Here is a 27820-nt window from a genome sequence, read left to right as displayed (position 1 = left end):
GTAGAAGAAGGATGACATTGGCAGAGGGATTGGGTGTTCAGAAATTTGTTACATTCCACTGTGGAGCACTTGACCTTACCTTTTGCCCGCCATCGTCTTCTAGGCCCCAACGTCAGGGGTGCAGCTATCAACAGTGCAGAAAGTGAAGTGGCATCAGAGGCTGGGGTTGTTTTTTACTACTCAACCCCTATTCATTGCTTGCAATCAGGGCCCCTGACACCCTTATTATGCTAATACACAAGTTCCACGTGGAAGTTTATAGGGTGTGGCCTCAATATTTTCTGATTGTATCTTGAGGAGGGAACGCACATACTTTACATATCACCTGTATTTCCATGGCTTTGCGAATTCCATGAGATTACCGGGGGCCTAGTCAAATATAGCCAAGCGATAGTGTACCACTGCACTGTGCCACCACAGTGTGTTCACTATCACCACCAGTTCGAAAAGAAAGCCACACACAGACAATTTATTTGCTTCTTTTTTTAAAACAGACATTTTACATTTTGCTGGGTGAAAAGTCCCAACATCGAAGCAGCGACAAGAAAAACAAATTAATGATAATTAAAAAAAACAAAAAACATTGTTTCCCATTGAAGAAGCTGGCACTAGGAGTATTTGGGAGGGCCTCCAATGTCCAAACTCACAATGCCAAAAAATACAACTCATGGCCTTGCAACAGGAAAGGCCTCTGGGCGATTGAGACGTCATCTCCAAGCTTGAATGGACCACTTTCCACTCTTCTTTTGCCCAATCCTCAAGGTTTGCCACGTACAAAATCAGAATTGGCAAGTTGAACCCTTGGAGATATCCATAGCGAAGAGGCAGAGTCGATTTATGTCCCCGCGCCCTTCTGCCCGATGGGTCTTTTTGCTCGTGATCCCTGTGTACCTCGATTCCTATTGGCAGAGTGTGGTGGCACATGACCCCTTGTGGGTCTGTGTGTCTTTTGGCAGGACCTTGGCCTAGCGTGCCTGCTTGCCTTGGCACTCTCTCTTGGAGCACTGCGCTGGTTTCCACCAGTCCCCATTGTGACAGTGGCAGATGTTGCACTCGTCCACCTTCACTTCGATGCCCGCAGGGATGATCGTGCTTCCTGCAAAGCAGTTTGGACCTAAAAAGCACACAGAAAGAGACCGGAGTTAGAGGTGTGTAGAAAGAGGCAGCGCATAGTCATTTTGCAGAGAATAGTCACCTAGTGAAAGATGCAGAGATTCGCCGTGGGATCAAACATAGATATGCATTTCTCCAAGATCACACAGTGAATCAATTCGCAAAAAAACTAATATGAACAAACTACCAGCTGTGAAACTGCACCCAATCACAAAATTCAGTTCAATGGGTACTTGCAGTTATTCAATTCAACCATTGGATACATATGTTCATTTAAGGTTTGATATGAGTCAGTGACATTAAAATACATTCACAAAGTGGAATATGTTTCCAATCACAGAATGTCCCAAATAAGCTTAAAAGTGGAATCACAAGCCATTTGCCTCTGAGCCATGCAGTTTCTGTCATCAGCACCATGTGGTATCTTCATGTCTTTGCTATGCATTCTCTCCTTAGTTATATGTCCCCTGCTGCTCAGCCAGTGTGACTATCAGGTAATAGAATGATTAGTGCCAATATTTGCAACAATCACCATCCCCCATACAGAAATCTCCTAGAGAAATAACCAGACAAGACACCTTCTTTGTGGAGAAAATTGCTGCAGGTTTATTAGCATTACAAATATGCCAACATTGGTGGGTTATCTTACGGGCGATCCCAAGGCAGGCAGCCCCTCGCCGCCTGCCACCTGAGGAGCCAAATTACACAGTGGCCCTGCCCAATGGTGTTTGACATATTTTTTGGAGGGAAGACCCCTCCTACCGGTGGACCAACAGCCCACCCCTTTGCTCATGCCCCATAAGGGGGCGGAGCCTGCCAGGCAATCCCCGGTTGCTCAGGTCCACAACCACCCGTAGGACTAACGGGGCGCCGCCGCTCCTCCAGGGTCCAACACGAGGACCTCCGTGTGAATGTTTGGCCTTTGCACCCTTGTTGTGCTCCTGCAGGGGGTACCCATATGTACCTTACAGACTCTGGATCGCCCTGTAACTCCGCCTGCATAGCAGACCCCTGAGCGTACCAAACACTGGGAGGCTGCCTCCTGTGCCTCTTGTGGCACTAAGGCGGCTGCCCTCTTAGCAGGTCTCCTTCGTGGTCCCCGGGCAGCCTGCAGATGTGTGTTTGGTTTGAGTGAGTGTCAGTTGGAATGCGTCTGATTAGCAGCAGGGATGCTGCTCCCAGTGGGGCCTTTCTGCTTCCTTACTGCCATCTTTTCCTGTAACATGAGATTCCTACTTCAAACCTTATCCTGTTTCAACTATTCTACTGGCTACCCTGCATCTTCATTTACCACACAGTTCTCCCTTTTTCCACAACAGCAGTTCAAACATGAATAGCAAAATATCCTAGTTTGCAAATGTTTTCCATATAATAATGTACCTGCCATATTTGCCGCATTATACATAATCTGATGATTTAAAAAAACAAAAAATTGTTTGTAGCTGAAACAGATCAAAAGTAACAAAAAAAATGTGACTTATGTTGCTGCACAGTGGAGAACTCTTTGCAAAGGCTGACTGATCACCTTTCTCATTGCTGTATCTGTATGTTACACTGGTGCTAATGAGACAAAGCCTTTGCAGAGACTGTTAGTATGTGTAAAAAGTCAAAATAATGAAGTGTTAGAAAATGTACAGCATTAGGCTGCAGCCTTTTTTTCTGCATAATGTAGCCAATACTGTGAACAATTTTGTCCTCCATTGCTGCATAATTCCAGTGGTCCGAAAGCAGGCAGCATGTGTTAAAAGTGTATGCCCATGAAGCAGAGAAACCGTGAAGTTTGCAAACTTAGTTTGATGTGCATGCAAATCCTGCATTGCCGACCCCTGATGAGTCCACTTCTTTTGTTGGAACAAGACCAATGGACGTACCAATGGGTGAAGTGGCCTGGCCTCAAGGGTCCTGTGAACTCAGTGACAAAGTCACTGTCGCTCTAGGACTTCATAGGCCTGCCTGCAAGACTGTAGGAGAACTATAGTATGGATTGTGGTGGACAGGCCTTCAAGGTTAACCCACACTTGTCACCGCTAGGGTTCACCTTCTGGTGCAAAGACACCATGGCTACTGAGCTCTGGTGGGGCCCACTAAGGTCTAGCATGGGAATGTGCTCCCTCAGGAGAGTGAACTGGTCATGAAGGCAGAAGTGACCTGGTAACCCAGTTCCAAGTACGGCAGCTCTTGCCATAGTGCCACATCCTTTTCTCCCACTGAACAACATACTGCCCCACTGAGAGAAACCTGCACTGCCTTCAGCTGCAACCCAACTGTGCCCCACTATGAACACATGGAGGTGACGCAATTCAAATTATGCACTAGACACGAGTAATATGATGCCTAAAAAAAAAGGTAATAAGGTCCTGGATAAAGCAAACACTCATAGGGAATGTAAGATTAAGCAAAGCATATGAAATGTAAGCAGGAACATGGTTACCTTAACGTTTTTACACTCCATATCCATAAATCAATTAGTGTTTTTGCCTGAAAAGTTAAGGAGATGTATACAGGGCCCAGAAGGGACCTGTTTCAGTGTCCATTGCTTATATTTTTACAAAACATAAACAGTATGGTTTAAAAATATCACATCCCTGAACACAGAGCAAAGGAACATTTTATAAAAACTAAAATAAGGAAAATAGCTGATTAAACATTTTCCACTCCACACATCAACCAGGTATTGTAGTACCTCCAGGAATAGTGCACTTCCTCAACCAGGGAAAACTATGTTGTTCATACAAAGACGTGAAACGAAGGTAGTGCTTCACTTGCAAACTTTATGTTATGTTATGTTAAACTTTATTTGTAGAGCGCACGTACACCGGGTTGGTTTCTTGGCTCTGCTCTTAAGGAATTATACTGAGGTGTTACTAGTATGCCTGTTTGAATAGCCATGTTTGCAGGAGTTTGCAGAAGCTCATGAGGTCAGTAGAGGATCTGATCTCCAAAGGCAGGGAGTTTCAGTATTTGGCGCCTAGGGTGGCGAACCTTGTCTCCCTGGCGCATTTTAGCCTGAAGGGCGGTGTGATCAGGAGATGCCTGTGGTCAGATCGCAGGTTGCGGGCGGGGACTTACCTATTGATCAGGCTGTTGATGAATATTGGTTTTTGTTATTCAGGGATTTGAAAATGATGCATCCCACTTTGAAGGCGCATCTCTGGGTTATTGGGAGCCAGTGTACTTTTTCAGCAGAGGAGTGATATGTTGGCACCTATTACCTTGAAGGTTTGGCCTTGCCGCCTGGTTTTGAACCATTTGAAGGCGGTTGGTAAGATAGGCCGGAATGCCAAAGTAGAGGGAGTTGGCATAGTCGATGTGGGATATTACCATTGCGAGAACTGCCTGTATTTTTGCTTCCTGATTGAGGAACCTGCTGATTTTCCTTATTTTTCTCAACTGGAAACAGCAGGTTGAGATCACAGATCCAATTTGATTTTTCATGGTCAGGTCATTGTTGATTATGACCCCCAAGGTTTTGGCAGATGTAGAGGGGACGGGGTATTGTCCCAGTTCTTTAGGCCAGAAGTGGGAGCTCCAGGGGTTTGATGGGCCACCTGTGAGGATAACTTCTGTTTTATCCGGATTCAGTTTGAGGTGGTTGCCGGTCATCCAGTCACGGATGAACAGCATTGTCGTCTGGAATTCGTGGACCATGGTAGGGGAGTTGTTGATCAGAAATATTAGTTGAAAATTGTCTGCATACTTAAAGGTTTGGACTTTGCTTTCTTTTAGTGCATGGATCAGTGGGAGAAGGTATAGATTGAATAGGTGTGGGGAGAGTGAGGAGCCCTGGGGAACACCGCAAGTATTTTTAATCTTGGGGGTTGTGAAGTTTCCCAGGCGTACCGCTTGGTAACGGTTTCTTAAGAAGGAGCTTATCCATTTGAGGGCTGGTCCTTGGTTTCCTGCGTCCATGACACGGTCGACCAGGGTGTTATGGTCGACCGTGTCAAAAATGGCAGAGAGATCCAGTAGCACTAGTGCTTGGGAGGATCCTCCGTCCGCTTTCTCTCTCAGGGAATCCAGGACTGACAGTACCACTGATTCTGTGGAGTGGGCTAGGCGGAAAACTGCTTGATGAGGGTCTAGGCAGTCTGACTGCTCAAGAAAGGCAGATAAGCTTTTGGCTACGTGGGTTTCGAGTAGCTTGGCCAAATATGGAAAAATCAAATTAAATAACAAACAATATCAATTAATCACAATGAATGAACCATATCACTTGGTAAATAAAAGTGCCCCAAGAAAGGAAGGGGAAGTGGGATAGCGTGATGCTGTGAAGGAGAGAACGGTGAGGAAATAAGGTTGGTGACAATTTAAATATTGCGAACTTAATTCAAAATGAAATACACTTTCATGGCTTCGGATCCCTGAGCCAAAGAAACAGGGGATCGTAGCATATCCCAAAGATTTTAAACAAATATATTCACGTTGACACAAAAGTCTTTGAATTAAATGCGGGAGTGTCAACTGTTGACACTCCCGCATTTAATTCAAAGACTTTTGTGTCAACGTGAATATATTTGTTTAAAATCTTTGGGATATGCTACGATCCCCTGTTTCTTTGGCTCAGGGATCCGAAGCCATGAAAGTGTATTTCATTTTGAATTAAGTTCGCAATATTTAAATTGTCACCAACCTTATTTCCTCACCGTTCTCTCCTTCACAGCATCACGCTATCCCACTTCCCCTTCCTTTCTTGGGGCACTTTTATTTACCAAGTGATATGGTTCATTCATTGTGATTAATTGACATTGTTTGTTATTTAATTTGATTTTTCTACAATAAATTCAAGCAAACGTACAAAGTTCCACTGGGACCCTTCTTCTCTACACCATATAGCACCCAGGTCCCATGTGGATTTTTCTGGGTATAACCCCCCTTTAGATCAATGGCCAAATATGGAAGCAGTGAGATGGGTCGGTAATTGGTGAGAGTTCCGGGGTCAGCTCCTTGTTTTTTCAGGAGAGGGATGACATGCCTCTTTGAAGGTATCAGGTATGTGGCCCGGGATGGTGAACTGTTTAAGAGGGCCATGGCTGGCTCGGGGCAGGCTGAGAAGGCTTCCTTTAGTATCCAAGGGGGGCAGCAATCTCTGGGAGAGCCAGATTTTACTTTGGTCATAAGGTCTGTAAAAACTTCTTGGCTTATCATAGGAAAGTGTTTTAACCTTTGAGTGTTTTTTGATTTTGTTTGGCAAGTGGGCTTTGTGTATATGGGTATGCTTGCTTTGATAATTTAAATTTTGTCAATGAAGAAATTATTCAAGGAGTCGCATAGGGATTGCAAAGGTGTGGTTTTTAGAGCCACTCTGTCAGGGTTTGATAGATAATTGATTATTGAGAAGATGTCCTTCAATCGATTTTTGGAGGTGAGGATTTTGAGTGAGAAATATTCGGATTTTGCAGTCAGTATCGATTTTTTTTAAGTTCTAAGGGCTGCTAAATAGGTGTTTTTGTCATCTGGTGAATATTTGCGTCTCCATTTCCTTTCTGCTTGGTGCAGGGCAAGTTTTAAATCTTTTAGGTCTGTGGAAAACCATTTCTGGGCTTTGCCAAGTTTTTCTCATTCTCATCTATGGAGGATTGGGTGATGGGGATTGTATTGGCCAGGGTTTCGAGAAATTGACATTTGTTGGTGGTGTTCCAGCTCCTAAAGTATCCAGGGTCCGGTGGGGGGATTTTAAGTTTAGCAAGGTTATTTATGGAGAATTTAATAAGATGGTGATCTGAACAGATGCAAGGAGTTACATATAAGTTTGTCATAGTCAGGTTTACCTGGTCTAAAGTATGCCCTTTATTGTGTGTAGTGGTGGTGATGTGCTGGCTCAGGTTTAGCCCCATAAGTAGGTCCGTTAATTCAGCCGAGTGAGGTCCACCTGCTGGGTCATTGGCCCAGTAGTTGAGGTCGCCTATGAGTAGTATTTTTGCGTGATTAGTTGTGAGGTGTGTCATCTGTTCGCTCAGGAACTGAGGGGACTGAGGCATGCTCTGCGGTGGTCTGTAAAGTATGACGCATACTAGCGGGGCAGAATCGGACTCTAGTTTAATCGCTAGGTTCTCTACTTGTGGTAATTCAAGGGGGGTAAGTACTGAGAATTTTAAGTCTTTGTGTATTATAGCTGCTACCCCATCTCCAGTTTTTCCCTGGTGGCGGTTAGCTTGGAGTATGTAATAGTTGCTAGGTAGTGCTGCTAGGATATCAGGGGCTGAGTCCTGTGTTAGCCAGGTTTCTGTTAGTAGTAGGATGTCTGGTTCTTCAGTCGCCAGTAGGTTGTGTATTTCAAGTTGGTGTCTGACCAAGGAGCAGGTATTTAGATAGGTAACTGTTAGGGGTTTTACTTTGTTTATAGCTTTAAGGTTCGTGTTTTTTTACCATTATCCCATTTGCGGCCAATGTTCGCCCGACAGCACTGGTCGATTGCTAGATTGTAGGAGTGGAGTAATTTCAGTTGGATTGTGGAGTAGGTAGTGGTTTGGGCATAGTGGCTTGCCCCTTGCCCCAGCCGGCCGCGGACGGGCGCAGACGGGCTTGCCTTTGGCGCGCTGCCGGCGTGCCCTTTGCGCACGTCTGCTGCGCTCTCGCGTTGCTGCCGGTATTTGCATTACTTGGCAGCCCCAGACCCTCCCCCTCTTCTCTGATTGGCGCTATGGTGGCAGCTCTACCAGGAAGAGAGTTGAGCTGGTGTGGCGACGGGTTTTGGCGCGGTGAGTTAAGGTTTAAAATAGCAGTGCATCAATTCCTCAATTCAATTGTAACTTTCAGATTCAATCAATAACAATTTTTAAAACAGAGCGGGCTTAGCGCTTCGCGTAGGCAGCAGCAACTTTAGAGTGGTTGCTCCCGTGTTGCTGCTATCAGCTTTGTAACCCTTGGCAGCCCCAGCCCCTCCCCCTCTTATGTAAAGTGGCGTTAATGTGTTTGGGTATGAACAAAACCAATCTTGTCTCTTTGAGACCACTCTGTCTTGCTTTATTTACTTATTTTTTTGTATTTTAAACCTTATTTTTCTTTCCATCCAGGACTGCACTTTAAAATAGAATAATTTCAGTACAAGACAATACTTCCAGCAAAAGTGTTTCTTTCTTTTTAGGCACCATTTCACAGAGGGGCGCAAGAAGGAAGGAGAGGGAATAAGAGGAACGTACGTTTCTTGAATTTATGGTTTTCATTCAGCAAGCGAGGAGGAGCAGTAGCGGCTCTTGGTGGGAGTGCTGCTGTGTGGTGACATGGGCCGGGGGAGGGGCAGGGTGGGAGGTATTAAACACCAGAATATGGATGAATGCAGGTAAGTAGACAATTAAATCAATAAAACAAATTTCGTTGCACGCGCTGCATCGCCAAATGCGTGTGCATCAAAGGACCCGTTCATACCAGAACCGCGCTCACTTCGAAAATCTGCTTGAGCAGCCGCCATCCCGTCTCATTGTACAGCAAGCATCAACTGCGCACAGAGGATAACCACATGAAGCTCTAGCCCTCCCGTCCATAATACCCGACCTGCTCTTCGTGCCACACCGACCACCACCCAAGATGATCTCCTTGCTCCCTGCAACCCTCTCCAACGTGAATGGGACATAAACTATAAGGGAAAACATTAGTGGTACTATTCTGGCACTGTATCCGACCTGTGCTCCATCATGGTTGGCATGAACTTTTGACTTTGACATGGTTTAGTGCGACCAGATAGCCACAGTTGTGCTTTCTGCTTTTAGGTGCTATTCTACAGTTCATTCTTTAAAAATTCAAAACTCTGGTTCTACTAATTGGATTTTTGTTGTTTTGGTCTGGTTTTATTTATTAAATTAGGTTCCATATTTCTAACTTAATGTGGGATTTTGTTTGTGTGGTGGTTACTGGGTCAAGTGTTGCACATTCCACATTGCCTCTAAGTTAAGCCTGACTGCTCTCCGCCAAGCTACTTGGGGGTGAGTAAAGTTTAATTTGGGGTTTGCTGTGCCTTGCCCTAACTAGCTGCTTGACCAGGGCTCACACCCCAGTCAACCTAATTTGTAACATATATTTCTTCCAATAGCAAACATATTCGTATTCCTGTAACTATTTATGTCGCCTCTCATGCACCTTGTAAAGCGCATTACTGCCTAGGGGAGTAGCTATTGATAGTGCAACAGGTGCAGTGGCATGAGGGCCCAGAGATTTGAGGGGCCACAACAACCATATTATGCCTTTTTACTTTCATTACTAAAACAGGGGAATTGTTCTCATTTTCCTTTCTTGCCATGTGGCTAATAGTATAAATGAAGTTGGGGTCTAAAATATCACACTCTGTGTCAGACAATACCTGTCACTTGAACATTGAATTATCGAATGGTTTCTTCCCCCACTTCTCTAGACTTGCCCTTTGATGCCAGAGACCCCATACATTTCCACCCACTCAACTGGTCTGTAAGATGACATTATAAGAACAGGGTGAAATGGAGCTGTACCACATAAAGAGAGTACCAGAAGTACTAAATTTAAGCAAGGTATCTGCTACTGTTTTTGGCTGAGATGTCTTAGACAGTTGAAGAAATGGAGGGTTAATGGTTGTTTGTTCCTGGCCCATACAGTGAAGCTGTTGCTCTTTGGCTGGTTAAGCAGCAACATTTGTTGATTCCAAGGTAGTGTGGTATAGTCATGTATATTTTGTATTTGTGTGCATGAATTATTAGTAGTGACATAGTAAGATGACAAAGTAAGATTCTACAGTGACATGTCAGGGTTTCTCTATGAATGTTGATGAGACACAGAAAAGATGTTGGGACTGGATGCGCTTCTGCGCTATGCTATTTTATAATTTTTAATTATATTAATATAGGCCAATAAAGCAATAACTATTCAACTTTCATGTGAGTTTGTGATTAATACTACCTCAGGTAATTATTGCGAACAACAGAAAAAGGCATAAACTATAACACACAAAAAAATACCACTCAAACAAAATCATAACAGGGTAGAACACACCAAAATATTTGAACAAATGAAAGACAACAAGAACAAAGCACTGCAATAATGGCGCAAAAATCACAGCAGCACAAAAACAACACAACACTATGCCACCAAAACATAATGCAGCACTACAGATATTTTTGTCATACATTACCACCGATAATAACTGGCTTTCATATTATGGTAGTAAAGGGTGTTTGCACCTCGCTTACCACTAAGAACATATGAGAGGCCAGTCAAAAATGTTTTGTGAGCTGGTCCATGTGGTTTTCAGTATCAACTACAAATGGCTTTATCTGTCTGTTTACCAGACTTATTGTTTCTAAAATAATACAGATACATAGAGAGGACTTTACTTCAGCCCCTTCCCCATGATTGGCTGGCTCTGTTGTCTATCTCTGTTGTCTGCTCTTGATTTGCTAGCTTTCCTCCCTCTTCTTGTAGCTGTCCCATTCAGGATAATTTTGGTCTCACAGTCTTCTGACTGGATAAGTAGTATTATTTCACTGCATATTTATTTGGAAGACTATTTTCTTATTTTAAATTTAGCACAGCTTGAGAATGCAAGTTTCCTTGCCCTCTCCCCATGTGTGCTCCTCTAATTTTCCCTCTGTTTACTGTCCACTCCTGGTCACAATTCCTTGATTTTTAGGTCATGCATCGGCAGCACGCATGTACCTCTACAAGACCCTGTGTATTTGATAAAGGACTTTTGCCCACATGCATCAAACTGAATTGCATTCGCAAACGGTGCGAATCGCAAAAATCGGCCGTTTGCGAATGCAATTCATAGATTTGGGATGCATTACCCTTTTTTGCATTTTTCGCCATATAAAGATTTCTTAAATGCAATGCAGGATTTTTTTAAGGTAAAAAATCGCAATTTGGAAGTGGTAAATTAACATGAAGTTAATCTTCATGCTAATTTGCGAAAACTTTCAAAAATGCACAAAAGTGCATTTTTGAAAGTTTCATTTTAAACACACACATTCCCTTTGGGCATGTGTGTGTGAAAAATGTACTTAAAGTTTAATTTCAGGGGTGCAGGTGCACCCTTGAAATTGCATTCTCATTTTGCGATTCCTTAATTGCGAATTGCAAAATGAGAATGCCTTCCAATTGATTCCTATGGGCCTCTAGGCCCATAGGAATCAATGTAAAGGGTTTCCTTATTTGCGATTGGCAAAATTGGGAATCGCAAATAAGGAAAAATAAGGAATCGCAAAAAAAATTGCGAATTTTTGATGCATTGCCATTTGCGATTCCTTAATTGTGATTCCTTAATTTTCGCAATTAAGGAATCGCAAACGGCAACAATGATGCATGTGGCTGTTTGCTCCCAGCTGCCTTCTCTTTGGTTCAGTGCAGCATCACTCTTCTTTGCTGCTCCCTTAATAGTTAATGCAACACTATACCACTTACATTTTTTAGCACATGAGCACCGCCACAAGTACAGTTTTGTCCTGCTTCTATTGTTTATTAGTTTTTTCGGGAAGATGTTTTCTTGTTTCCAGCCGACACAGCTTCAGGTGCAGCCGCTTCGCTTTCCGCCTGTCGATGGGGACAACTACTCATACCTGACATGGTACAATTTGACATCTCTGTGAGGAATGCGTCAGCTGCTTCCATTTACCAGCCTCGTGAACTGGCAGCGTTTTTCTATTCACATACTCCCTAACCACCCGTTTTATCACATTAAGCACCCGGCCAGGGCTTGGCACTGCTTTGTATTAACAAATTACGCTTTTGTAGGTAGTTTGTTGCCTGCTACTACCATTTCTTAGGTTAGGTTTGACTCAGGCTTCTTTTTCCAACAGATTACGCCTGCTTCACGGCTTGGAAGAGAGAGATTGCACATGTGTGTCTCTCTCCCTTTAGGTGTGCTGACACTGAAGACCCAACTGATAGGAGTCATTGTTAACCCCTTGTCCACAGTGACTCCAGAGTGGATTCCCCAGCCCTGCCCTGCACTGCCAGGTGAGCAGTCCCCAGCTATTCGTTTTCGTTCAGATTTTTCATAACGTACTGGTATTTAATTTGCGCGTGATATAGTGGAACTGTGGGGTTTGCTGCAGTTTATTATTTGAGGCCATGGCTATAGAACTAGTCGAGAGGCTCTGGATACAATAATTGGTTCTGAGTAAGCCTACACCTGCGTATTTAGCTGTAGGGGAGAATTGGCTATTAGTTGTGATTTGTAGGAACGGCACTTTGTGGTGTAATCCCCGCAGCAGTGCTTAATTTGTAAAAAAAAGAAGTGCAGGTACTGAAAATTTGGCCAAGGAGGCCACCGCACACGTCTACTTCCGGTGAGCCCCACTTTCAACACTCTCACTGCCTCAGACTCTATCTTCTAACCTTGATCTGTTGTCTGTCCCCTAAGTCTTGGCTCTAAGAGTCTATCCTCTCACCTCTCTAATTGTTTTCTATCACCTTTGTCAAACCCAGTATTTCTGATTTGCCCTCTATTCACTTTAGCCCTGCCCTTATTTCTCTTCACTTTTATCCATGCTCTGCTCTCTCTCCCCTCAATCTTGGCTCTTTACTATCACTCTCTAGCAGTGATTAGCTGTGTCTCCATTTTATCATTTATCTGCTTTTTTTCCTCTGTCCTGCCCTCCAGATCCTTTCATTCTATCTTCTCTCTTCTTAATGCTCTCTTCTTCACATCATGGCTGCTTTCTCTTCGTATCTGACTTGCTCTCCTCCTTTTCTTCTACTTTGCCCCGTTTTATCTCTCCTCTCTTGTTGTTTCTTCTCCTATTTACTCTCGCTGTCTCTCATCTCTAACACTGCTGCTGCCTGTGACCCCTGTCGTCAGCCTGTACATGTCCCTGCTATTTTGAACTCTGCGTTTTCCTGTTGTCATTCCTAAAGAAGCGGACGATGTTTTACTTTCTTACCTACACTGAGTGCAAAAACAAAATGTACACCAAATGAAAATGCTTTTTTACATATATTAATCAGTGTGGTATGACTGGTTTTATTGTGGAACAGGCGGCTGCTTGAGCACAGCAGGACATGTCACTGCTAGTGCTGCCTGCAATTAGTAGGTCCAGGGATAGCGAGGGCATTGGCATCCACTACTTAGCTTGCTGTGATCCTGCCTGCTACAGCACAGGCATTGTCCCCAGCAGTAATGCTGCCTATGCTGGTAAGTATGGCTGTGGTGCCTACTGGACTTACTCACCCTCAGCTATTACCAAGCTGGGGTACAGCGCACAGATTCTACTGGTGATGCCATGGCACAGAAAAGTTGTGTTGGGCCACAGCCTCATCGATCACATTGAGGATAGCAGCAATGCAGGGCTGCCGGATATGCTACTCTGGCCTACGCAACAAGTGGAAAGTCCACACTTACTTTCATTTATTCTTCCTCAAGAGCCCTCACTCCCAAGTTCCAAATGCGCTCTTTCAGCTTCCTTGCCTCAACTCTGTCATGAGCCAGCCCCCAGCTACAATTATTCAATGGGAGGTTTAGGCTGAGGCAGTGGCAGGGTGCAGCAGACTAGGGGAATAGAATGCAAGCCATAGTTTGTCAATGACTTCTTGGATTTTTGATCAGCGTGATGACATCATCACTAACGGGGTGATACACAATCATGCCTGCCTGGACAGGCGTATGCCAGCCTGCCTATGAACATTTACCAGTCAGTCACCATGCAATGTTTGTTATTCTTTTTATTTTGAATTGAACATTTAATATTGAGACCACCACCTGAAAGTTCAGAAATTGTATCCCCTGTGAAAGAAGTGCAGGTGCTGAGCACCTGAAAGCACCTGCTCAAATTAAGCACTGCCTCGCAGGGATGCAGGGTCTGATGCTGTATGGTTCCTGTGACTACCACCTCTTAGCAATGCCCAACACTGTTGCTAAAACAAGTAGAGCATCTATTTAGCGAAAATGAGTACATTAGCATTTTTAGTAGCCTAAAATGCTGATTCTGAGAGACTTCCCATGCACTGAGGCTGCCGACGGCCCCCATTGGAGGGGGCACCTTAGTGCCAAATTGGGAAAAAACCTGACGGATCTAGTGTCTGGACCTCCGCGGTCCAGCGATTCCTGTCGTCATTTCCAGCGCGCCGAGCGGTTGGGGGCCAGGTATATTTACCTCTCGCGCCCATCCAGCGAGTCTTTCGCGCCGAGGTTCCACACCGTCTAGACGTTCGCTCGTCGGAGCTGCTAATGCGCTGAGTCTGTGATCCCACCCCCAACCCTCCATTCTGCGGCACCACCCAGCCATAGCCTGGGCTGGTGTTCGCTAGAGGGCTGGGGGGTTATGCAGCTCCCCTGGTCCAGAGTCAGCCTCTCTCGGAGCAGAAGGTGGCGTTGTGGTTGGGGAATGCACATGGGGGTGGGCGGCCGTGGGCGATGCGTCCGGGCCTCCTCCCACCCCTCCTCTTTATGTCGGGAATGGTCGATAGGGCAGGGGGCACTGGTGGACGGGGCCGGTTGGCTCATTTGTTTGCGGGGTGCTGGTACTAGCGCTATGGTCGTGGTTTCGGCACTACAGGAGAACAGTTTTGGGGAATGGCTGCCATGGGAGGGGCACTTGCGAGTAGGTCAGGCCCACCCCCCGAACCACAGCTTAGGGGGACAGGTATTCACCACAATGAGATCGCTAGGACGGCAACAGATTGCACAGAGGGAGAGAGGAGGAAACTGCGGCCGGTCCCACGCCTGCTGCCGAGCCACCCCGAGGTCGCCCCCACTCCGTTGCTCCTGCCCGCTGACTGCCTGACTGCCTGAGCTCTGCTCTGCTGCCTCGTTGCTGCCGCCTGTTCACTCTTCCCCCCTCCTGCTGCCTCGTTATTGCCTTCTGCTAACTTTTACCCCCTTCTGCTGCCTCGTTGTTGCCTCGGTGTATTCTTTTTCCCCTCTGCTGCTGCATTCGTTTTTCCCTTCTGTTTTTGCCTTTTTTCTTTCAGTGTACCCCTTTCCCCCCTTCTGCTGCCCTCCCCCTTCCTTGTGTGCTGCTCCCTTCCGCCGGACGACCCAGCCGCCGCTGAGCCGCCCTCAGACCTCCTTCCCGCCACAGACCTCCGCCGACTCCGCCGCCCTCCTGCCCATTGGCCGCCCCGCTCCCGACACCCAGCTGACCCGACCTCTCGGCTCCTTACTTATGAGCCCCCTGAGCGACCGCGCAGCGGACGCGCGCAGTGGGAGCACCGATTGAGCGCCGAAGGTGCGCCAAAGGTAAGCCCGTCTGCGCCCGTCCGCGCCTGGACCGCGCCCAGCGCCAGGACCCCTGGCCCTCCCCGCCGATGCAAGACAACCCGACTGACCTACGACGCCGCCACTCTCAACGCACTCAATACCGGCCGGTCCCACGCCTGCTGCTGAGCCACCCCGAGCCGCACCCACGGACCCTTCACCTGCTGCACCTGCAAGTTCACCTGCCTCCGAACCTGCCCCGCAGCCGCCAAGACAAGCACCAGCAGCAACCACCTCAAGTGCATCCTGCTCAACACCCGCTCCGTCCACAGACACGCCGTGGAACTCTGGAACCTCCTCGACGCTACATCACCGGACGTCGCCTTCCTCACGGAAACCTGGATGAATGCCTCCTCTGCACCCGACATCGCCATCGCCATCCCCGACGGGTACAAGATCATCAGGAGGGACCGCATCAACCAGACCGGAGGAGGCATCGCCATCGTCCACAAGAACACCATCCGCATCACGACCGACGCCAACGACTCCTTCGCCGCAGTCGAACATCTCCACTTCCAGATTCACACCGACCCAAAGACGACCCTCAGAGGCACCCTCGTCTACAGACCCCCGGGACCACGCACACAATTCAGCGAAGACATCACAGACTGCATCAGCCCACACGCCCTCCCCTCCGCTGACTACATCCTCCTGGGGACCTCAACTTCCACCTGGAGAACAACAAGGACCGCAACACCACCGCCCTGCTGGAAAACCTCGCCAACCTCGGACTCAAGCAACTGGTCAACACCCCCACCCACTACGCCGGCCACACGCTTGATCCCGTCTTCTCTTCCAGCAAGTACATCACCTTCAGCCACGCCACCGGACTCCACTGGACCGACCACAGCTGCGTCCACTTCAGCTTCAAAAGAACCACGACCCACCACCACCCGCAACAGGTACCTCACAGGAATTGGAGCAAGATCACCGCGGACCAGCTCACCACCTCCCTCAGCCAGAGCACACCCGCCAACACAATGGACCCCAACGAAGCAGCCCGCAACTTCACACAGTGGCTGACCACCTGCGCCGACGACCTCGCGCCACTAAAGAACCCTCCCAGCAGACCCAGAAGCAAGAAGGCATCCTGGTTCACCGACGAACTCAAGGACTCCAAGAAGACCTGCCGCACCCTCGAGAAAACCTGGCTCCTCGACCGGACCACCGACAACATGACCGCCCTCAAACACGCTACCCGCATGCACCACCAGCTCATCCGCACCACCAAGAAGAAATCCCTGAAGGAACGACTGGACAACAACGCCCACGACAGCAAGGAACTCTTCACCATCGTCAAGGAGTTCTCCAACCCCAGCACCGGCACCAACGACATCACTCCGTCACAAGACCTCTGCAACTCCCTCGCCTCGTTCTTCCACCGCAAGATCGCCGACATCCACAACAGCTTCGGCGCACCACCCACGCACCCAACTGTGGAACCCACGCCCCCCACCGCCACCCTTCGCACCTGGACCACGGTGACCACCGAAGACACAACCCGCACGATGAACACCATCCACTCCGGATCACCGACCGACCCCTGCCCACACCACGTCTTCAACAAGGCCACTCCACCATCGCACCCCAACTCCGGAACATCATCAACACCTCCTTCAACACGCCACCTTCCCGGAGAGCTGGAAGCACGCCGAGCTCAGCGCCCTCCTGAAGAAACCTACAGCGGACCCCACCGACCTCAAAAACTTCCGCCCCATCTCGATCCTCCCTTTTCCTGCTAAAGTCATCGAGAAGATCGTCAACAGACAGCTGACCGCCTTCCTTGAGACGAACGGATCCCTCGACCCCTCGCAGTCCGGCTTCAGAGCCAACCACAGCACCGAGACCGCCCTCATCGCAGCCACCGACGACATCCGGACCCTGCTCGACAAGGGGGAAACAGTGGCCCTCATCCTCCTGGACCTCTCCGCTGCGTTCGACACTGTCTGCCACCGCACCCTAGTCCAGCGCCTCAGCAACATCGGTATCCAAGAGAAGGCACTGGAGTGGATCATCTCGTTCCTCGTCGGAAGAACACAAAGAGTCCGCCTCCCCCCGTTTCGCTCCGAGGCCACCGAAGTCATCTGCGGCGTCCCGCAAGGATCTTCACTCAGCCCCCCTCTCTTCAACGTCTACATGAGACCTCTTGCACCCATCGCACACCAGCACAACCTCAACATCATCTCTTACGCCGACGACACCCAGCTGATCCTCTCCCTCACCAGAGACCCCGACGCCGCCAGAACCTGCCTATACGAAGGGATGAAAGACGTCGCCGAGTGGATGAAGGACAGCCGCCTGAAACTGAACTCGGACAAGACGGAAGTCCTCATCCTGGGATCTTCGCCCTCCGCCTGGGACGACTCCTGGTGGCCCCCAGCCCTGGGCACCGCACCCAAGCCAACCGACCACGCACGCACGCAACCTGGGCTTCATCCTGGACTCCTCCCTCTCGATGACCAGACAAGTCAACGCCGTCTCCTCATCGTGCTTCAACACCCTACGTATGCTTCGCAAGATCTTCCGCTGGATCCCGACCGAGACCAGGAAGACTGTCACCCAGGCACTCGTCACCAGCCGACTGGACTACGGAAACGCCCTCTATGCCGGAACCACAGCCAAGCTACAGAAAAGACTCCAGCGCATCCAGAACGCCTCCGCCCGACTCATCCTGGATGCCCCCCGACGCAACCACATCTCCAGCCACCTGAGGAACCTGCACTGGCTCCCCGTCGACAAGAGGATCACGTTCCGGCTCCTCACCCACGCACACAAGTCTCTCCACGACCTGGGCCCCAAGTACCTCAACGACCGCCTGACCTTCTACACGCCCACCCGCCAGCTACGGTCCACCAGCCTCGCCCTCGTAGCCGTACCACGCATCCGAAGAGCCACCGCCGGAGGAAGATCCTTCTCTTACCTGGCTGCCAAGACATGGAACTCCCTCCCCATCCACCTTCGGCTGACCCAGGACCATCTCGCCTTCAGGAAACAACTCAAGACCTGGCTGTTCGAGCAGTAGCATACCCCTTCCCCCAAGCGCCTTGAGACCCTCCCGGGTGAGTAGTGCGCTATACAAATGGTATGATTGATTGATTGATTGATTGCGATAGTTTGTGGCCCCTTCTCGACACAATAGTCACCCTGCCACACCCCGCCCCAACAACTAAGAGCTGGGGCGGGGACTAATCTCGGGATACCAAAATTTACGATGTGAGTGCGATGCCGCGGTTTCCTCCAAGTTCATGGGATGCGGTTAGGGGGTGCCTTGGGTGCATGTGGGCCCTCCCCAGCATGGCAGGAGCAAGTCTGCCCCGCCTCAGCAACTGCCACACTGGGGCGTCAACAGTTCAGCATGGGATGCGCAGTGCTGCATTTTTGGATTTCGGGTGCGAAAGGACCCCAGTTTGGGACCAGGTAGAAACAGCTTTTGATTGAACTGATACGCTAAGTGCACTCCTGCTAGCATGATCAGTCTTCAGACAGGGTGGATGGATCCTTCTGTGAACAGCTGCATAAATGCCTCCAGCAGGGCATTTCAAGGGTTGGGTGTCTGTATCCTGGTGTCCCCATGATTGTGATTTCTAAGTCAGGGGTAGAGCCAAGGTTACTTCCTTCGTAGGGTGCTTGAGGCACGAGCCCAAGGGCTAGTTTTGTGGTGTTTAGAGGGTGCCATGGGAGCATGTGGGCCCTCCCCACCACGGGAGGAACCAGCCACTCCCCCCAGTCCCAGCAACTAGCACGCTGGGGTGGCAATGATGTGGAGGGGATGCATGACACTGCAGGCCCCAGGTAGTGGGCTCGAGGCGCAGGGAGGGTGCCGCATGAGCTGGCGGGCCCTCCCGCCTCACGGTAGGAGCCGGGCCAACCCCTGCCACAGTGCACACTTGGGCGGCTGGGTTTGGGGTTATGCAACGTGCTAGGTGGCAGGCCTCAGTGGTGTTCCACCCGGCACACGGGGAGGGTGCTCCTGGGTGCACGGGCCCTTCTTGGTGGATGCCATGCTTTTAAACTGGGGCTTATCATGGGTTGCACTGCACAAGGCACCCTTTCCAATGGGCTTCAAGGCATGAGGAGGCATGCAGCTGGCACACAGACCCTCCCTGTTCGGCAGCAGGATACAGGTGCAGGATATCAGGGGCACTCTGCATGCTGGAAGGGGAGTTGAGCATTAACTGTTGTCTTTTTTTGTCCCCAGCTGGCTGTTACAGATCCAGGCTTATGGTGAACGGCGACAGTGTGAGCGTGCACAAAGGAACCAGGTTGTCCTTGGCAGGTACAGGGTGATTTGAACAGACACCCTGCGGCACTAGTGGCGGCTTAGCAAGGGGCAGCATAGGTCATTTGAGGGGATCGGAGTGAAGGGATTAATGAAGTAATCTATTACAGGATCAACATGTATGCAAGAGGAGGGAACTGTGACTAGGCTGCCAACTCGTAGGAGAGAGGTATCGCAGGGACATTCTCAGGTATGCGATATGCATGGAGCGCGAGGCTGGGGAGTCAGCAAGAGAGCACCCATTCCATGAACTTCCTGCGGGGTGGGCAAGAGTGCACGGCAGTGTAGAGGGGGCAGGGAGTTGGCAACCCTTAGAGGTCGACTCAGCATTACTGCAATATTCAGCGGGGAGACAGCTTTTAACGTTTTGTTTTTTATCCTCGTAGTCGGAGTAGTCATTGATCTTTTAGTAGGGCGAGCGACATCATCAGGTCATGCCAGGGTCAATACACCGAATACATTTGTTGCTCGGTTGCCGCCGATCCCAAGGTGAGGCATGGCTAGCCAAGGCTCTCCCCCATTCTCCCAGATGTCCCCTGTGGAAGATTCACTACCAGCACATCGCAGGATGCCCAATGGGTGGTTTCATGCAGATGGCCAAGACCAATTGTTTGGCGTGGGTGCAGGGAATCTTGACGGACGAAGAGCCTTCAAGGCCGAAACGGGCTTGCAGGACGATCAAATAAGGACTTCTCTGCTGTTCCGCCAGCACCTAGAGGAAGAGTGCAATCAACCCCTCGAGAAGATGCCCCAGCAACAACACCCTCCCTATGCCCAGGCCCGGGGACAGTGGCCATGACAGACAGTAGTGCAGCCACAAAAAATTCTGATTCTACGGACAAAATGGGTAAGCTCATGGACACTATGATGAGTTTCATGTCAGAATTTGAATCCAGTATTGGTGGTCACGGCCCCCTGCCGACTCACAGTAGCCCAGCCAGCGGCGGGGAGGGGGTGCAAGCAATTGCAAAAGTGTGGGGGACTCTACCCCGCCTCCTCCCCCTGCCCATCCAGTGGCTATTGTAGGTACACCAGTCCCTCCCCTTGCAGTGCCCCCAGTGGCTCATGGCCAGGGCTTCGCCCAACCTGCTGCTAGCATGGACACCCAGAAGGTACAGCCGACGGCAATAGTCATCCCGCCTCTTATTACTGTTGCTGTCTGGTCGTTGCTCCCTAGCATGACAGGTCCCCTTGGCTGCTAAGGAGGGGGGGTCTAGCGACAGAACTTCATTGATTTTCACACTCCTAATGCACAGTCCGGATGGTTTAGACACAAGGAAGATGGGTGGGACAGAGGAGGAGAAGAAAGTTAAGTATCAAGCCATCCGGAAAAAACAATAGAAAACGGTTTGGAGGCTTTCTCCATACTGTCGGCAATAATAATGGAAAAACACCCAGACTTGGGCCCAGGTTTATTCCAATATTCCCGGACCATTCACAATGAGGCCCTCAAGTGGGGAGGCATGGGTTGGTAGAACTATGATCGAGAGTTTAGGAAAAAGATGGCCATGTGCCCCGTCATGGGTTGGGACGAGAAGGAAGGAAGTTCAACTTTGGATGGAACATATGGGTAAGCATACTCCGCAGAACAAGGAATACCACACAAGATAACCAGGGTGGGAAGTCAGCAGGAAGGGGTTCTTTCCAGTCTGGGAGGTGTAACTTCAAACAGCCCTTTCGAGGTGCGCAGGGGGGAGTGAGAAAGAGGGAACGGGTCAAGCGCACATTCTCTGGAAATTGTAGGCTGTTCAATGCTGGATCCTGCTCCTGGGGCAAAACATGTAAATTGGCACACAATTGCAACAAATCCGGGGCTCCCCACCCCACAGTGCCCTGTTACAGCAAACATGAGCAGCAGCCACCTGGTAAGAGCAAACAGGACAGTTAAGAGGGAACAGCCTAGCCTGCTGCCGTTTATTATTTGATGCCATGGCTATAGAACTACTCAAGAGGCTCTGGATAAAATATTTGGTTTTGAGTAGGCCTACACCTGCGTGTTTAGCCGTAGGGGACTGATGGCTATTGGTTGTGATTTGTAGGATCGGCATTTTACGGTGTAATCCTTGCAGGGATGCAGGGTCTGATGCCATATAATTCCTGGGACTGCCACCTCGTAGCAATGCCCAAAACTGTTGCTAAAACAAGTAGAGAATTTGTTTTGCAAAAAGGGGTACATGAGCATTTTTTTTAACCTCAAATGCTGATTCTGAGAGAATCCGCATGCACTGTATATATTGTCTCGAGGACAGGCCGGCACTCGTCCCCGCGGCAATCCCCTGGCATCGCAACTGGCAAGCAGTTTGCGTTTCCCCGGTTGGTTTTCTACTAGTTTCTTACTGGAGATCCTTTAATCTAGTGATTGCCATCTCACACACACACCAGTCGCTAAAGGAGACAAAACACCGGTTTGAGCGTGGAACCTTTTGCAAGTTGGGCCCTGGGGAATAGTTTTCTAAATATATATATTTGCTACTTCTAAATTAAAACAGTGCTTCATTTGTTACATGATGGATTTAATAAACACTGCAGTGAAGCTTCAAGATGCAGCATTTTGAATAGCTGCACCGTGTTGTACTATGGTAATCTGCATTTTAAATCTCTGCCGCCAGAACTCCCAAAAAGTTTCGGCCCATAACAGAGATGAAGGTTCAATTATAAGGCCCATCTATCATATGCGTTCCTGCAAATGGCGTCTTCGGAGACAGCTGCAAGTACGACTGACTCCAGGCCCGGACTGGCCATAGCGGGCACCGGGCGATCCCCCGGTGCGCCGCAAGGGTGTGGGCCGATTTTGAGCCCCTGGGGGCCGATTTTGTTAGAGGGCCGTTTTTGCAGCATAGCATAGCTGCAAAATCGGCCCTGCAACAAAATCGGTCGAAAACCGGCCCTAGCAAAGCGCTCGGCGGCACCTCCAACCCGCCCCTCCCGAGTGGGGAGCGGGGGCTGACCGAGCACTTTTCCAGGGCCGGTTTTGGTTCCCAGTCCGGCCCTGACTGACTCTGTCCCAGCTCCTCCGCCATTCCAGAGAAATCCCCTTGCCTGGAAATCTACTTATCTCACTATTGTCCATCCAACCTTAAAATATCGATATTTGGGAAATGAAATAAGTAAACTCAATGTTATCTTATGGGAGATGCAGGGTAAGGGTGCTCACTCTATCTTGCTGAACTCATTAGTTAGTTTATGGTCAGGTTTGTTAATGTTTTTGTCTTTGCAGTCAAAAGGCACCACAAGATTATTGCCAGTGCCTAACCAAACACATATTTAATTAATAAAACCTGTTGCCAGTTCAGTTTTTATCAGCTTTAGTATTCCAAGCCTGGTGCCCTTCCCAGTTTTTTGACCCCTCTTAGCTTGGCTCCCTGCGCCAGCACCTGCTTCTCCTCCATCAGTTCAAGCCCAGTCTTCCCTCTTCCAGCGCCTCTTCTTCTAGAACCTCTTCCGATTTTAAAACTGCATCCCTCTCTGCTCTCTTTCCCTCCCTCATATATTCTCGGTTGTGGTAACGTATTCTTCTCTATGACTACTCAGAAACAATGGGTTGTGTCAATGCTTACTTTTTTCTTGTGTATGGAATGTTCCCAGATCCCATAATTTTAATGTTTCAGACAAACATCTTAGGATTTATCCAGTGTATTATACTGGGTCACTTGAGGCTTCCTTCAAAAACACGCATTCTCCACCCAATTCCCCGGGTAAAATAGTGGTAATTAATATTGTTTATTAAATGACACTAATGTGTTCCCCAAGAAGAAGGCTCACATCACTTAGCCACTGCTGAAATCAATTACCATGAAATAAGACACATTTTAAGGCTTCTGATAACATGAGTTGAATGTACCCATGCTGTGAGTGTGAGATGGACACTTCATTTCCCTACGCTTATTTAATCTCTTACCTTGTGCTGGCATTAATGTGTGCATATATATTTAAGGCTCCAGGTTCAATGCTGAAGACAAAATGTCCACACAACACAATTCAAAACTTCCCAGCATAATTACACCACCCATAATACCACTCAGCACAACTTCATTCAACTCCACATAAAAACACTCCACTCACTACCGCATAAATATCCCACACATAAAACCAATCTATACCACACAGCAACAATCCACATAAATATACTCCACACCATGCCGTATAATTCCAATCAGCACAGGTCCACGTCACACAAATCAACTCAACACATTTCTATTACACACTACATAATTCAACAAAGCATACAACACAATTCAATAACACACCACATACATACAATCAGCACCACATAATTCCACATCACACCACAAAATTCAACAGCACACCGCATAATTAAACTCAATTACATAACATTGTACAACACAAAATACCATACCACATAATTACTCTCCATAACACACAATCCCACTACACACAACTCCTGTACAGTAAATTCCACGTAAGTACTATCCACATAATTCCACTGGCCACCATGCCACATAATTCTGCTACACACCACATACATCCAGTCCAATCCAAAACACATAAGTAAAAAAAAAATACATTTACAACGCCAATAGCTCTAACTCTCGCAAATGCGAGACCAATTGCTATGCAAATGCTTGTTTACCTTCCCCCTCGTGTGTGCCTTTATTTTCACTTCCACCTCCTCTCCCTGATGTTGCTCACCATGTTCCTGCTCTGTTGTTTACTTTATGTATTTACTTTTGTGAGGCCCGGACAGCTGTAAAATGTTATGGAGCTGCTTGTCCCCTTTCATTACTTTCTGTTTTACATTTATTAATCTACAATTCTAACATGGCAGCCCCCATGTTAGAATGGTATATTGGAAAGCCCGTCTTGTGTTACCGCGCATGTGCGTGCACCAACATGCACATGCATCACTATGAACACGTTCACCTCGGGTGGCCACTTTGCAATGGATTTTTAGTAATGAAAATCAATTGCAATATTGTCTGCCATGCATGCATGTGTCTTGCTGCATGGGTTTTTATGCGAACAGCCAAAAGCCTTGAAAAAAGTCAAAACCTCAGCCTTATCGATTTGACTGTGCCAAGGTTTGCTTAGAACGAGTCACCCCACCTCATCCTCTTCTTACCATCTCCTTTTGTTCCCCACATTCTAGAACATGATGCTCATAACTCTGCAACTAAGAGCAGCTAACAGAGTCTGCCGCTCAATCTGTACCTTGTTCCTCTCAAGTGTCAGGGGCTTCATGTCAAGAGCTCGTGTTCCTGAAAAACACAAAGCTTCCCTGCTGATAAATAATGCAAAGCTTCAGTCTGTAGCCCTGCCTGAGAAATCTCATCACTTGAAGTCACTTCACAGAGAGTACATTAAATTTCTGCAATCCTTATCTGTCTGAAGCGGAAGCAGTCTTCCGAGCCGTGAGCCTGCTGATCTGCATTTATTCTACAGGCAGCATGCCTACACCACCAGCAAAGGAAACCGAAGGCAGTGCACAGGCTGTGCAAGGATGCTTTACACTGAGGTACAGCGCAGGCAGAAGCACAAGCTTCCTTTAGACGCACAACCGAGTGTACGAGCATGAGTAAAAGCATCCTTTACCCATTGGAGCAGGTACAACACCAGCAGCAGCAGTTCAAGGCTCAATAAATCACAGAACAGGAGAAAACAGCCCGCAAACTTCCATTCCGTATAGAAGAGTCCTTTCTGTGTAGAAGAGGTGCATGACATGAAGTGGACACTGAAGCTTTCCTCCCTCATAGAAGAAAAACAGTGCGCAGTGTCATCTTCAGCATTTTTGGGCCCCACTAAAGAGATGTTAGGGCCCATGTTCTAATTTTATTGCCTATTTCCGGCTTATTCAAGCTTGCATCAATATCAACACGCGTACGCACGCATGCATACACACCCACACCTACATACATATATATATGTATGCATATTTGTATATACACATATATATATGCAAAAAAGAAGGAGAGAACTCTGGGTAGGTCTCAGTTTAGGTGGAAAGCAGCTCCTGTTAGAGCACTCTCAACACCAGCGACACTCTAGATCTGCTCACCTCAAATGTCTGTTTTTCTATCAAAGTTTTTAAGCATAGGATTAGAAAGTGCTATCCATGCCGAGATAGAAAATGACAAAGTCTTTCGCCATTTAAACAGCAAAGTCTTTAAGCATAGGACTAGTACAGTGCAGTCCTTGCCGAGCTGTCAAATAACAAAAGCCATTTATCACTCCAGGCACAATATTACAGCTTTGAATTGGTAAAATACCAACTCAAGCCAACCTGAAATGAATAAAAGCAACCCCTGACACAGTGTTTCGCTCTAATTAGAGCTCTTCAGAGAGGTATAGCTTTGCCCATACACAAGGGAGCACCCAGTATTAAGTCAAAACAAAACCCTTTCAGGCATAGATAGAAAATGACAAAGTCTTTCGCCATTTAAAATGGCGAAAGACTTTGTCATTTTCTATCTCGGCATGGATAGCACTGTCTAATCCTATGCTTAAAAACTTTGATAGAAAAACAGACATTTGAGGTGAGCAGATCTAGAGTGTCGCTGGTGTTGAGAGTGCTCTAACAGGAGCTGCTTTCCACCTAAACTGAGACCTACCCAGAGTTCTCTCCTCCTTTTTTGCATAATTTATGCGTCACTCTATGCCTGAAAGGGTTTTGTTTTGACTTAATACTGGGTGCTCCCTTGTGTATGGACAAAGCTATACCTCTCTGAAGAGCTCTAATTAGAGCGAAACACTGTGTCAGGGGTTGCTTTTATTCATTTCAGGTTGGCTTGAGAATTAATTAGATGTGTGTGTAGATCTAGGAATCACTGAGTGGGTTTTTAGATACTTGTATTGCTGTGTCAGTGGATTCAAATATGGTACTCTGTATTTTACAGTGAGTGATGAAAGGTTATACTACTGTATGATGAGGTGTATCTGATTGTCACGTAGATGATGTAATCAGTGATGTCATTTGAGATGTCATTAGTGATGTCACTGACCATGTCATGAATGATGTAATATGTGACATCATCATCAGTGGATTGCGAGCGCGAGAGTTACAGTTAGTACAACTAACTATAACGGAGGAATTTGAATGGTTTTGCATGAGTGAGATGTCCAGCTAACCATAAAATCCCTAAAACCTATGTTTTTTTCAGTGAATTTCTAAGGTTTTTTAAATGATAATTCCTAACTATAACCTGCCTGAAACCTATGGTTTTTCAGTGAATTTCAAAGGTTTTTTAAATGTCAATATCTAACTACAATATCCCTATAACCTTTAGTGTTTTTTAAGTAAATTTGAAAAACATGTGTATACTTTTTATAGTAAAAACAAACGTAACAGTAGTGTTTTATAACTTATAATTATACCTCCTGGTTTTATGGTATTTATTTTTGGGACATTTCCATCTGTATTTATCCATATTTTTTTTTAAATAATTGTATCTGAATTTACCCATATATATTTTGGGTTTTGTAAAAAAAATGAATCTGAAATTAGTATATTTCCACATTTATTTTACTGATAAATATGCACTCATGGCTGGAAGACTGACCGTTTTCACTCATGTAAACACTCTTAGATGATAAACTATACACAACCTTCGTATAAAAATGTGACTTTTTTTATATGAGCATATATATTGCTCTTTAAGGCTCTTTACTAAAAGTTTTTTATTTTGTTACCCTTTTACTTTTAGAACAACAGACCTATTGGCCTAGTACTCATCATTGACAGCATTTACAATCGCTTAAAAAATAACCCAATTTCCGTATTTATCCACACTTTAAAATAAATACAGAGAGGAAAATAAATACTTTTCTGTCTGTATTTATCTGTAAAAATCAGTAAAAACATAAAACAAGGAGCCCTACTTATAATTTAAGAATGTTTTCAACTTAATTAGCAGTAATTAACATATGAATGTGGTAAAAGTATGACGCAGCACCTATAATACATAACTTCGAACAACAGCGTTCATAGTTCGATTCCAAAGTCCATCAGCATCTTAGCCCACCACTATCTCACTGCAGGTAACACCTTGCTTAATATTCCCAACGCCCCATGTGCCGTCACACCTTTCCGGGGGTAACTTTTCGCTTTACAAATGCTGCCATTTTTTTTATTTAACAGCATAGTGATAACACATATTAACACGTTTTTTTTTCTTCTATTGTAAACTATATATTTTTTTATGTCTTCTATTTAGATGTTTTTAATCATGAGAATGCAAAGGACACAGTTTACCGGGTAACACTTTTTAAACTCTCCTACGTATGTAGATAATAAGGACCTTATACGTGTAACTATGGAA

General features: G+C 47.1%; 1 protein-coding gene across 1 annotated transcript in view; it reads right to left on the bottom strand.

The window, feature by feature from the left end:
* Positions 1-474: 474 nt before the first annotated feature.
* The window catches only part of VWC2L (von Willebrand factor C domain containing 2 like), a 551961-nt gene continuing 524615 nt past the window's right edge, over positions 475-27820 (bottom strand). The window contains exon 4 of the mRNA XM_078683714.1: positions 475-1114. Within this exon, the coding sequence (XP_078539840.1) occupies positions 966-1114 (149 nt within the window). The 3' untranslated portion in view covers positions 475-965. The remainder of the gene's footprint in view (positions 1115-27820) is intronic.

This window comes from Lissotriton helveticus, chromosome 3_1, assembly GCF_964261635.1.
Source record: "Lissotriton helveticus chromosome 3_1, aLisHel1.1, whole genome shotgun sequence".
Lineage (NCBI taxonomy): Eukaryota > Metazoa > Chordata > Amphibia > Caudata > Salamandridae > Lissotriton > Lissotriton helveticus.
The sequence above is the reverse complement of the archived record's forward strand: the minus strand, read 5'-3'. Positions and strand labels throughout refer to the sequence as shown.